At 42.1% G+C, this 12,220-nt stretch overlaps 1 protein-coding gene and 1 non-coding gene across 4 annotated transcripts in view; one reads left to right on the top strand and one right to left on the bottom strand.

The window, feature by feature from the left end:
• Window positions 1-632: 632 nt before the first annotated feature.
• LOC113593282 (U6 spliceosomal RNA) lies at window positions 633-741 on the top strand. Its single transcript, XR_003413371.1, has one exon. It is a non-coding gene; the product is annotated as a U6 spliceosomal RNA (small nuclear RNA).
• A 5,771-nt stretch (window positions 742-6,512) lies between these two features.
• Window positions 6,513-12,220, bottom strand: part of ALG9 (ALG9 alpha-1,2-mannosyltransferase) — a 98,394-nt gene continuing 92,686 nt past the window's right edge. For 2 of the 3 annotated variants that reach the window (XM_053204123.1, XM_027036487.2), the window contains exons 15-16: window positions 10,148-10,266; window positions 9,322-9,861 (exon numbers count right to left, since the gene is read on the bottom strand). In XM_053204123.1, coding sequence (XP_053060098.1) covers window positions 9,824-9,861; window positions 10,148-10,266 — 157 coding nt within the window. In that variant the 3' untranslated portion in view covers window positions 9,322-9,823. Of the gene's footprint in view, window positions 10,267-12,220 lie in introns of all 3 variants that reach the window. The other variant, XM_053204122.1, reaches the window with a different exon arrangement.

The following is a 12,220-nucleotide window of genomic DNA, read 5'->3' as shown; positions in this document are numbered from 1 at the left end:
CACTAACTTCTAGGACTTCAGGAAATCAGCTCCCTGTCTGATCTAGCTGTGATTAAAATTAGCTGGACCACACAGAGCTCTTAACCCCTAGAAAGACCAACTCTGTTATCTGCACACTCAAACTCCAGGCTGTGGTTTCTGAAGGCAGATTAAGCAGGTGGTAAAAAGACTGAAGCAGCTTTGACTTATCTCTACCTGTCTAATCATTCTGGGTACCTCAACATAACATCCAAAAAAGGAGCTCGAGGGCTGTTGACTTCCAAGAGGTCTTGAGATAGGGAGTGTGATGTCATGGTTGAGAGAGAGGATCTGGAGTCAGACAGATTGCTTAGGTTTGAATCCCAGGCCTGCTACTTCCCACCTAAGGTGATCTTGGGCAGGCCATGTAATATTAGAAGAATATTAGAAGAATACCTTAAGAAGAGGTATTAACAGTTATCACCCTCATAAGGTTGTTGTAAGGATTATGCAAGAAAAAAGCGACTTGAAATATTCCTGACATACAGTAAGTGCTTAATATGTTAGCTATTATTCATATTATTTCTCTGCAGAGCAAATCTGACAATCTAGAGGGTAGAAGAAAGAAAAGTAAAAAGAAAAAAAAACATACTAAAAGACTCCCAAACCCCCAGGCTCCTTGCAGCAACACCTATACTAAAATCAGAACAATACAGAGAAGATTAGCATGGCCCCTGCACATGCAACGATGACTCACAAATTCATGAAGTATTCCCTAATTAAAAAAACAAAACAAAACAAAAAAAAAAACATTCCCCATCAAGTTTGAGCTCAAGAGAGGGTATCAGCCATCACACAGAAAAAGAAAGAAATCTTCTATTTCAAACAGCTGACCTTGTCTGGTCCCCAAGGCCTATCTGCCTAGGTGGGTACCCTTTACTGTTTTAAATGTCCATGTTCTGCAAATGTTTGCTTTTCATCTAATGACCTACACAGGAGGAGCAATCAAAGGTATTCTAAGGCCTTTATATGGCTCAGCCTCTGCTACATGCTATTACTTTCCTTTGAGCCACCGTGTGGATAATGTGTCAGCATCTGACGGAGGGAAGCACTGTGCACACTCACATAGGCTTTGGGTTGCCTTTGACAAGGTCAGTAACTGAACAGAGGCAAAGTTAAGACTGTGTGCATGAAGTAGTTTGCTCATGTTTGGAACCCTGACAATGGGCAAATGGCTGGTAATTACACCTCAAAGTAGCTGCTACCCCCTTTCAAGCAAACACATACCTTTTATTACCTATGAATACTACCAAAGTCATGTTAAAGAGTAGTGACATTAACTGTGAGGAATTGACCTGTGGATCATTTCCCAACCCAGGAATCACTTTTGGGGTAGATGATCCATCGCCCATAAATTAAGGGCATGGTTTTCTCCAGGAAATTTTTGCCATTACAGCAATGTAACCATGCATTCTAAAGAGATATAGCTCAGGGGCACCTGGGTAGCTCAGTCGGTTAAGCTTCCAACTTCACCTTAGGTCATGATCTCAGTCCCTGGGTTCGAGCCCCATGTCAGGCACTGTGCTGACCCCTTAGAGTCTGGAGCCTGCTTCAGATTCTGTGTCTCCCTCTCTCTCTCTCTTTCTCTCTGCCCCTCCCCCGCTTGCACTCTGTCTCTCTCAAAAATAAATAAGCATTTAGAAAATTTTAACTGAAGAAATGTAGCTCAGAGATTTCCATTTACACAGGAATTTATACACCAAAGATTACTGCAAATACTGAAACAAATTAGCATCCTGGAAGAAAAGAAACGGTGAAATTTTCAGTGAGAATGGGCTGCCCCCTGCTGGACTTAAGGAAGTCTCTACAAGGGCACTGCATGCAGTCCGGCTGCCTCAGCAAGTTTTCAGAAATAATGATACTTGGAAGTAAAACAAAAACAAAACCGAGAAACAGAAACAAAAACAAAAACAAAACAAAACCAAAAACAACATGGCAACAAATTTAAACTCTGGTGTTATTTTTTAGAATATCTCCAGTAATCACAGACGGTAAAAACACAATCGTAGAAAAGGCCCAAGTAGAGGGGAAAGGGCTGAGTTGAAAAAAGCACTTAAGATTCTTTTATAAATGTAGCACTGTAAAACCACCCTCCTTTTCCTACAGAACTCCACAAATATTTCACAGGCAAGAAAAAAAAATGAGAATATATTCTCGGAAATACCAGGGAAGCTTAAGAGACACGTATTGTCAATTAAGGCAAGAAAAAAGCAAGACCAACTGCTGAATGACATACATGGTGTTTTCTTGTTGATTGAGGGGGCACATTTCAGGTCATTTCTCTCAGAATGAGATTAACCTTTGCTGTCATGTCTGTGTGTGCATGTGGGGGTGGGGGGGGGGGGAGCAGCTCTCAGAACCTTTGCCAAAGACCAGTGCGAGTAACAAAGGGGAAGTCTTCACTGTACATGCCCCAGAGCGTAGTAGACGAAATCTACAAAGTAGGTTCGCCCAGCGTGCCCTGCGCAGGACTAACTATCCACCGGCACGTTTTTTCACTCTGCTCACCAGAGCCACAGGTCCTTCTCTGAGTAGGCTGAGCAGCGCCGATCAATAGGGTCTGAACTTACAAGACCTTGAGTCTTCCTCAAGGTTGGGTCTGGCTGCTCAAACACTCTCCTCCCCATCCATCAATAAAATGGCACTTGAATGGGTCTGAAATGGCCAAAATTAGTCATTGCTCTTTTCCAGATGTGTTCCCATTTAAATGTGCTGAGAGGATCAATGGGAAGAGACCTGCAGTAAACTATGAACATTCATTAGTGTACATCAGTACCCTATTAGTTACTTGTTTCCCAGAAAGCAGGGCCCAGAGAGAATGGGGAAGAGGGCAGGTAAAGTTTGGAAGTCAGACAAAATAGAGAAAACATGGGGATGGGGGATGGGAGTGGCAAGAAGTGTCCATGGAAGTGTGCGTAGCCAGGGGCTGTAAGTGGAAAAGAACAGCAAACATTTTGCCTACTCAATTACCTTCGATCTTTGGTGTGACTGTTTGCCTTCCAGCCTCTAATAACAATTGCGGTGGATATTAGAAAACCACATAAAAAGGTTTTTTAAAATAAATGCCAGGGCCCATCTGTAGCTACTGACTCAGAATTCCTTGGGGGACTCAAGAAGATAGGGATGCTTTTTTAAATGGTCTCCAGTGAGCCTCTCCTGCAGCTGTGGTTGAGAATCACTGCTCTGTAGGTCACATCTTCTCCAGGACTGAGTGTGATGCTGCGGAAGCAGCTAGTAAGCAGACCAAAAAGCACACCCTTCTCATTGGCCAATTTGAGATTCAAGAATTAAAACGGTAAATACAGGGCAATGTCTCCAGTTCTGCAGGCCAATCAAGATCAAAGCTATTTTAACTCACACGTCAGAGCCATCAGAGCCATCAAGAGTCCGTCGTTTTTATTTCTATCCCCAGGCATGTAACAACAGAATAAGCAGCCCAGAAACTGGAAGCAAAAACAAGAACAAAAAGCCCTACCGTTCAAAAGTAGTTTACGAAGATACCTAAGGTTCACTTAAAACATTTAAACGTTCCTACTCAGGTAAAAAGCTATTTAATCCAATTGTTAATTTAATCACAAACTATTCTAAGAAGAATAGTCACTTCCATGGAGATGTCAGTCATTACATCTTCCAAATCGTGTCACTACAATTCTGTCATCTCATATCCCTTATCTAAATTTGCTTCATTTTATTCATCAAATCTGTTATAATTTCTTTCAATGTCAGGTCTAGGTTGAACTGCACAGCTGAAGAGAGCCAAAACAGCCTTCAGTTTAAAAATACAAAAATCACTCACACTGGGCAGTGGCGGGGGTAGGGGAAGGGGGAGGGCCTGGGTGGTTCAGTGCGTTAAGCATCCAACTCTTGATTTCGGCTCAGGTCATCATCTCATGGGTTGAGGAGTTCAAGCCCTGCTTGGGATTCTCTCTCTCCCTCTCTCTCTCTGCCCCTCCTCTACTTACTCGCAAAATAAAATAAACATTTAAAAACAAATAAAATTTAAATTTAAAAATCACTCACTACTTGGTATTATTGAATTTTTTTTTTTTTTTTTTTTTTTTTTTAGTTTATTTTGAGGGGCACCTGGATGGCTCAGTCGGTTAACAATCAGACTTCAGCTCAGGTCATGATGTCACTGTCCATGAATTTGAGCCCTGAGTCAGGCTCTGTGCTGACAGCTCAGAGCCTGGGACCTGCTTCAGATTCTGTATCTCCCTCTCTCTCTCTGCCTGTCCCCACTTGCACTCTTTCTCTTGCTATCTCAGAAATAAATAAACATTAAAAAAAGGTTTTTTTTTTTAAATAAAGTTTATTTTGAGAGACAGAGCATGAGTGGGGGGGTGGGGGGAGGAGGGGGGAATCCCAACCAGGCTTCACTCAATCCCAAGAGCTCGATGTGGGGCTCAAACCCACAAAACCTAGAGATTGTGACCAGAGCCAAAATCAAGAGTTGGGTGTTAACCTACGGAGACACCCAAGTGCCCCAATATTATTGAATTTAAATGTATCACTACAAAGCCAACCTGCAGTTAGACTTCCTTTTCCCAGCAGGGCTGATAGGAATGGAGCACTTCTTCACACCTGGAGGGGAAGCTTTCTGCCCCAAACTAGTTCAGAAGGTCTCCTGAGCAAAGCCTGACCTTCCAAAATCAAACAGAGATATTCAGTAAAGGTACCAAATCTCCTTTTAGAAAGTACTCTGAGGAATCTGCCTTTGTGTGTGTACTTCAAGAGAATTCCTTAAATATGCACAATATTGAGTCTCATTTACATCTTCCAAATTGCCCTTTGAGTAACAGAGGGCTTATAACTTGCTTTATTTTCAAAGGTCTAAAAATCAGCCACATTGAAAGCATAAGTTGTGTATTAGTTGCAAGTGTCTTTTGGCTCTTCCTTCTTGCTTATCAATGAACATGGGTATTACCAAATGTTCAGGGAACCGTGTTGAACCCTGGGAATACATGGGAGTGTGATATGGTCTTTGCCGCTTGATGTGCCAACAATATTCTTAAAAGACAGGTTTACAAGGATAACATGTCAAGGTTCCATGCCATTAGTAAAGACACTGGGTACTCATGAAGGGTGAGGAAAGGAAGTAATCCTCAAGCCTAGAACAGCTTCATAGAAGAGGGGGAGACTCAATCTGGCCTGAAAAAGACTAACAGAAAGAATGAGGACATTCTAGGCACCCCCACCCCCAAAAAAGAAAGAAATTAATTAAGGCTGTGGACTTCTCCTGGAATTATGTTGGTAGAGCACCCTTCTCTAAAAGGACTTTAAAGAAATGAAACGAACCAAATTTTGTGGGCATTTTGGGTCCTATGGAAAGAAAACAGATAACCTATCATTTAAAACCAAATAACTACTAGAAGTTACTGGCTATAGGTGCAAGGCAGGGAAATGATGTTAGGAATTCATTCACAAAAAAGTTTTTACTAATCCTGACAACCTCCAACAAAGGGGGAAATTACCTAAGTGTTAAATACTATCAGATCCAGGATACCTGGGTGGCTCAGTCGGTTAAGCATCTGACTCTTGTTTTTGGCTCAGGTCATGGTCTCACGGTTCATGAGATCACACTTCACACAGGGCTCCATGCCAACAGCACAGAGCCTGCTTGGGATTCTCTCTGCCTCTCCTCCACTCATGCATGCGCTCTCTCAAAATAAACATGAAAAAATTTTTTAAATAAATATTAACCAAAACATTAACAACAAAGGTGGGAGGGCCCTGGGTGGCTCAGTCAGTTAAGTGTCCAACTCTGGCTCAGGTCATGATCTCAACAGTTCATGAGTTCGAGCCCCACATCTGGGTCTGTGCTGACAGTGCAGAGCCTGGAGCCTGCTTCAAGTTCTGTGTATCCCTCTCTCTCTGCTCCTCCCCTGCTCACACTCTCTCTCAAAATAGATAAAAATTAAACAATTACCAAATCCACACTTCTATGAATATTAAGACTATCACAGTCCAGAGATTTTTAATCGAAAAACCTAAGATGGATCTGGAGACTATTACTTTTTACGCACAACACTGACACATTGAAGTGATTCCCACTATGCTTGGTTCTTCCACAAGTACAATAAAACTAATCCTCACTGACTTTCACAAATAAATGCCTCTTCCTGGAGTTTTCAGAAGAAACATTCTGTGCTATTTGGCCTTTAAGAAGGCAGGGTAGGGGAGATGCTGGGGCTCCTGGGTGCCTCAGTCATTTAAGTGTCTGACTTTGACTCAGGTCATTATCTCACAAGTTCATGGGTTTGAGACCCACATCGGGCTCTGTGCTGCCAGCTCAGAGCTTGGAACCTGCTTTAGATTTGGTGTCTCCCTCTCTGCCCCTCCCCTGCTCACGCTGTCTCAGTGTCTCAAAAATAAATAAACGTTAAAAAAAAAATTTTTTTAAAGAGTAGGGGAGATGCAAGGAGTGGAGTTTCAACCTCCACCAAAGATTTAAAAGCTAGAAGCAAACGAGAAGATACCAGCCTAACAAAGGAAAATCAAATTGCCAAGATTTATTTAACTTTTTCTTTTACAGAAAACACACGTACGTGATATAAATAGTGACACGTGGAATAAAGTACAGGGATCAGGAAGACAAATGAACTGGACAAGACTCTTGCATCAACACTGTACTGCTTCCTGATTTCATGTGCAGCATGAATTACATGGTAATGTATGTACTGGAAAAATTAAAAGCAACATTCATTTAGATTTACCAAAACACCAGAGGGCATCTGAAATCTCATCTTTCTGCTGCAAAAGAATAAAGCTGAGCATACGTCCATCTATCCATTTACTCAAGGCATTTAATGTAGTAACATAAGAATGAATTAACACATGAGCTTTAATAGGCTGTGGAGGCAAAGTTTAAATTGTGTCTCTTTTCCCTCTTCGGAAAAAAATAACCAAATTAAAGCAGAGGTGCCTGACACTGGCTAGAAGACAGCATAATCACAGTGAATTCTTATTTCAAATCCCACGAAATGCAAAAACACAATAAACGATTGCCACTAGTGTTTTGACCAAACAGTCACTCCAGATGTAATAATGCTACAAAACCACATGAGTTTTTAAGGTTCTTTCCCAGAACTCCAAACCAGCAAAAATGTCCCAAGTAAATGGTTGAAATCAAGAACCACCCTGATTTAAAACAATGTTTCTAAACTTCAATTCAATAATAAAGAGTATGGGCTCCCATTTTCTGTGATTATCCCAAGAGATTAAAATGACTAGTCTTCTGTTTTATCAGATGACAGCCCTCAGGTGCCAGGTACACTTTGAGAATAGATGCCTAGCACACTGTCTGGTTCAGTAATGGGACTCAGTGTCGTAAGATCTGGGGTTCAGATAAAGCTGCTTAAGATCAAGAGGTTGGGGGAAGCGCCTGGCTGGCTCAGTGGGAAGACCATGTGACTCTTGGTGCTGGGGCTGGGAGTTCGAGACCCACATACAGATTACTAAAAAATAAATAAATAAAATTTAGAGATCAGAAAGCCCTGAAACGGTCAAGTACACCTACTCCCTCATTTAGCTCCATAATCAAAGTTTATTACGAATAATAAACAAAGTCCTCCGTATTTCTCAATACACCACAATCTGTGAAAAGACAAGTACCTCAGATACTTTATCCTTAAAGTGAGCAGAGCAGTTAGCTCATGCTAAACACAGATCCTCTGGAGGAGAAATACTTGTCTGACCAGGTGTTTTGAAACTCTTTTTCCCAGGCAAAGCTGGCTTCCCTGTATTGCTGAGATGGAGACTTTTCAAAAATGTGTTTATATAACATCACATGAAAAATACTCATTTTCAAAATGAACAACATTCGTTTTTACATCCCTTACCCACAGCATTTGGCACAGTGTTCCACAATGTATTGTGCTCTCACTAAAGATGTACCTAGAACAGACGAAACCAAAACCAGGTTTTAAAAGGGATAGGAGCAGATATCCCCAAGGAATCCCTTGATCAATCATGACCCTTTTTTTGTGCTCTATTACAGTAAGTCCTCACTCAGAAAGATTTTTTTTTTTTTAAACATGCAAGGTGAGAAAAGAGACCATCATTGTATCACTTTGATTAGGAAAAAAGCTACTCACCATGGACCTCCATTATGGGACTCTTACTTTCCTGCAAAAAGTAGAAGGCTTTAGCCACTGTGAAAGACAGCACATGGTTACTGCAGGTGTGGCAAGACATTTCACTGCAAATTCTCTACCCTGTAGTCAGACCACATGTGCCAATATTTGCCTTGGAAAGCAGTAACCAAGTATGGAGAATTAAATACCAGAAATCTTTAAAGCAGCAAGTGGAACCCCAATTTATCTTCACTCTCCAGTTACTGTTCTGTACTATCTAGACCTATTTCCTCTCCAGCGCTTCAACCTCAGTCTGGAAATTCCATGAGAGGGATCCTGACGAGGAGGAGACTTTTTGTATGTTGACTAGCCATTTCTTTCCCTGTGACTTCCTTTCTCTTCTCTTGGGATCAGTTCCTGTTGAAAAGCCCTTCTCTTTGCAGAATGAAAGATGAAAGCTCTGAAAAATCTCTTCATCCTCTCTGCAGATTACTAGACATAATTACCTTTACAGAAATAAGGCACCTATAATATGACCCCAGATTGATTATGTAGAAACGAAACGGATAGGAGATTCTGTGTGGCTGCAAAAGAACAGGACTTCCAAACATGAGCACAACTTTCCAGACACAGGCTGGGCCGCATCACGGGTCACTGCTGTGATGGTCTAACCCACAGGCAAAATGGAGGCTCTGAAGAACTCAAAGAAACACAGATAAAATTCTTCCTTAAAATAGAAAGTTACATTATCAGTCAGGTCTCTAGCCAACACCATCGCTCTGTCTTCCAATGTCTTCGGACTCAAGAGAGGAAGTATGGAAGAGCTTTAGGTAAGAAGTTCAGGAACCCACGTTCTAGTCCCAGCTCTGTTACTTATTGTGGCCTTGGGCAAGCCACTTGCCCTTCCCCACCACCCCCCAAAGCCTGTTTCATCATCTATAAAATGGGGACCAAACCACTTTCTTGTCTGCCTCACACTGTGACCGTGAGGACCAAACGAGATCATGTGAAAGTACTTTGTAAACAGTGAAATACTGTATGTAAAGTAACAGTATATACTCATTACACTTTAATTAAGTCCTTATCATTGCCTATTTGACTAGAAGTGCCCCATGCAGAATGTGCTTTGCAATAGATAGACTCAAAAATACGTGCTGTAAATATACAGTGGCCTTTTCCACTAGGGTTCTTTAAAAAAGGGGGGGGGGCGGGAATTCATCAATAGCCTCAAAATACATTACTTAAAAATGTGAGGTCATCCAAACCTATCTACCAAGTGATCGAATTAATTTTCCCCAAATATGTCCTATACAGTTATGGTCTACTCTGCTGATGCTTTTATACAGAAAAGTCTGGAATTCAAGAAACAGCATGCGAAAACTTAACACAGTTTGTTGTATAGGAAATAAACTGAGAATAAGAGGCATCCTACATAATGAAATTAGATTACAGTTCCTCAAATGGTTGCCTTTTTCCTGAGATATCTCCAGGACAGGGTCCTCGTCCTGTGAAGTGCTTTAGAGAAGCTTAGTCCTGCACGAGGGGAAAAGGACATGTAGGTTGGCAATTAGGCTGTGCTCATTTTCAGCACTAGGACTTGAGTAAGGTCTGCTAAGAGCTGCCAAACAGCTTTGGTGGAGACCCTGTGTGGCCCAAAAGAGGCTTGCTAGTTCTCAGATGCCAGGCCAGAGTATGGAGAGAGAGTTTAATGGAACCATCCAGTTCAGGGATTTTCAATTCTTCCTGTAAGGTGGCTCTGCTCTTCTCCGGTCTAGTAAATATCGAACAGAAGAAAAACAGTAAGATGTAGAGCAACATACCTACCAGACGTTAAGGCCTTTTTCTGCCTAGCTGCAAAAAGTTCACATGCAGAACAGAGACACAGCAAGACGTGAATGGGAATTACTTTGACCAGCCCAAAGCACCCAGATTCTAGAATCCTGTGTCAGACAGCCTTTATTACAAACGTTACAAATGATGATGTGGAGGGCGTCCTGTCAGTGCAATCACTAGTTAACAGGACGGCCGTCCTTTGGGGTCACAGGCGTGTTGCTAACCTCCACTTTTCTTCCTGATTTGCTTTGCTTTCCGGGGTTTGAGGATGGTGTAGTTTGCATACGCTGTATACTGATCTGACAGGAAGGGGACATAGAATGCCCGCAGCAACTTTGAAGATCTGAAAAACAAGAAGAAAAAAGAATTCTATCGTTTGAGAGAATTTACTAGCAGTGTTGAAAATGATGAACAGAAGTTAACTAAACATGGCGGTGAGGATCATATCCTGTATATGTAGCAAAGAAAAACCTGTCCTTTAACTACTAGATCATGAAAACAGACTTAATCAAGACCAAGTACCTTGTTACCAACACCGAAAAGACAGTGCCCCTAATAAGCCACAGAATATCCTTCAGAACAGCCCGAGGCCTTCCCTTTGCAGAGAATATGCCACAGAAAAGCTCCAGGTCAATCAAAGGACTGCTATTACTGGAATAAATTCTTAATACCCAAATGGTTTCTGCCTTCCGCCAAATGCCCAAATGATTCTGATTCCAGTTCTAAGTTTCCCTAGAGAGAGAAAGAAAACTACGTGCTGGGCTTCCTGTGCACAGTGTGCCAGCAATGCCTGAGTCAGAGAGGGAGTGTCCCCACAAGCTCGTGTCCCTGGCAGGCTGGAATATGCCCACTTGTGACTAAAACATACAAATAGCTCCAAATCTGAATTTCTCACGAGCTTCTGAAGAATGTGAAAAATGCCTCACATCACTGAGCACTCACTATTGGACAAGCACTGGAAAAAGTGCTCACACTTCTTGAGATATTTAATCCACCCAATTACCCCAGGAAGAAACTGATACTATCCCTACTTTATAGTGGGCAGCTGAGGCTCAGGCAGACGGATTTGCTCAGGGTCACACCATAGTGATGGAGCCCTCACTCAGACCCAGATCTGATTACGGATTGTGCACTTTTAACCTGCACCAGGGCATATCCCACATCCCAGAAACGGGCGGACCAAATTCATCACTTCCTAGAAAATGTGGCAGTGGTAGTTTCAAATTCTATATGAAGTCTTGCTTCTTGACTATGCTTCTGGAGTCTGAAAATCAAAAGTTGGCCCAGTTACCGCCACCCTAAATGAGGCAGCTGAAGAGTGCTCCGCTGGCAGTCCTCTTCCAGACTCTAAACTTGTAAATGTCATGTCAACGTGGCATTTGTACTGGCAGCCTGCCCCTGGGTTTGGCAGACTCCCGCAGTGCCTGCACACAATGATATCGTGCTTGGCATACACACCTCGTAGATTCTCCCCAAATGGGACGCTGGCAGTGCTCGGTTCTCAACAGAGACGTGCTTGACTTCAACAGCTAACAGTTCGAGGGCTTTGATAGAAAAGAGGCTTAGAAGACAGACACCCGAGATAAAGCGGGTCTGCTAACAGAACGAACGGGGGGGGGGGGGGCACCCACCTCTGTCAGAAAGCAGCTAGTTTATTCTTTCTGCCCATGCTGCACAGATAGGGGGAAGGTCAGAACAGAAAGCCATAAGCCAAAGCAAACTCCTGTGAGCTTAAGTGTAGTAAAGACACGCGAAGACTAATTAAGTGTCATTTCCGTTCCAGTGGACTCTGCAATTCTTATTGCTCTGTGAGCACAGTCCACGTGTATTTCCGGCCAGCTCAGTCCTTCAGGCTCCAGGAGAACATTAGGGCTGCTGGGCCCACTTTGAGTTTTTCACTTTCTTTTCTGACCAATTCCTTACTACGTGGGAAGGCTGTTATTTCATGATTTTGTTTTAGAGTCTTCCTAAGAACAAAGAGAAATTATACTTATTTTTAAAAATAGAATAAAACTAATTCTATCTTGTAATCACATATGGGTCCACTGCAACCTTTGATAAATTTAAGCTGTATTATAGGATCTTGGTAGGGGTTTTTTTTCCTCCTCTATCTCATGTTATTTGCAACTTTTTTTTTTTTTAAACGAGTAAGACAAAGGAAAATGATGAAATCACCAAAAAGGATGATACAAAAATAATCACTATTGCATCATCCTGCAATTTTCTCACTGCATTACCCAAATTATTGTATCATCTTTCAATGGGGTAGAAAGACCTGAGACGCCATCTTGGTAGTC

Source organism: Acinonyx jubatus, chromosome D1 (genome assembly GCF_027475565.1).
Source record: "Acinonyx jubatus isolate Ajub_Pintada_27869175 chromosome D1, VMU_Ajub_asm_v1.0, whole genome shotgun sequence".
NCBI classification, from domain to species: Eukaryota; Metazoa; Chordata; class Mammalia; order Carnivora; family Felidae; genus Acinonyx; species Acinonyx jubatus.
This window is presented reverse-complemented; position numbering and strand designations above follow the sequence as displayed.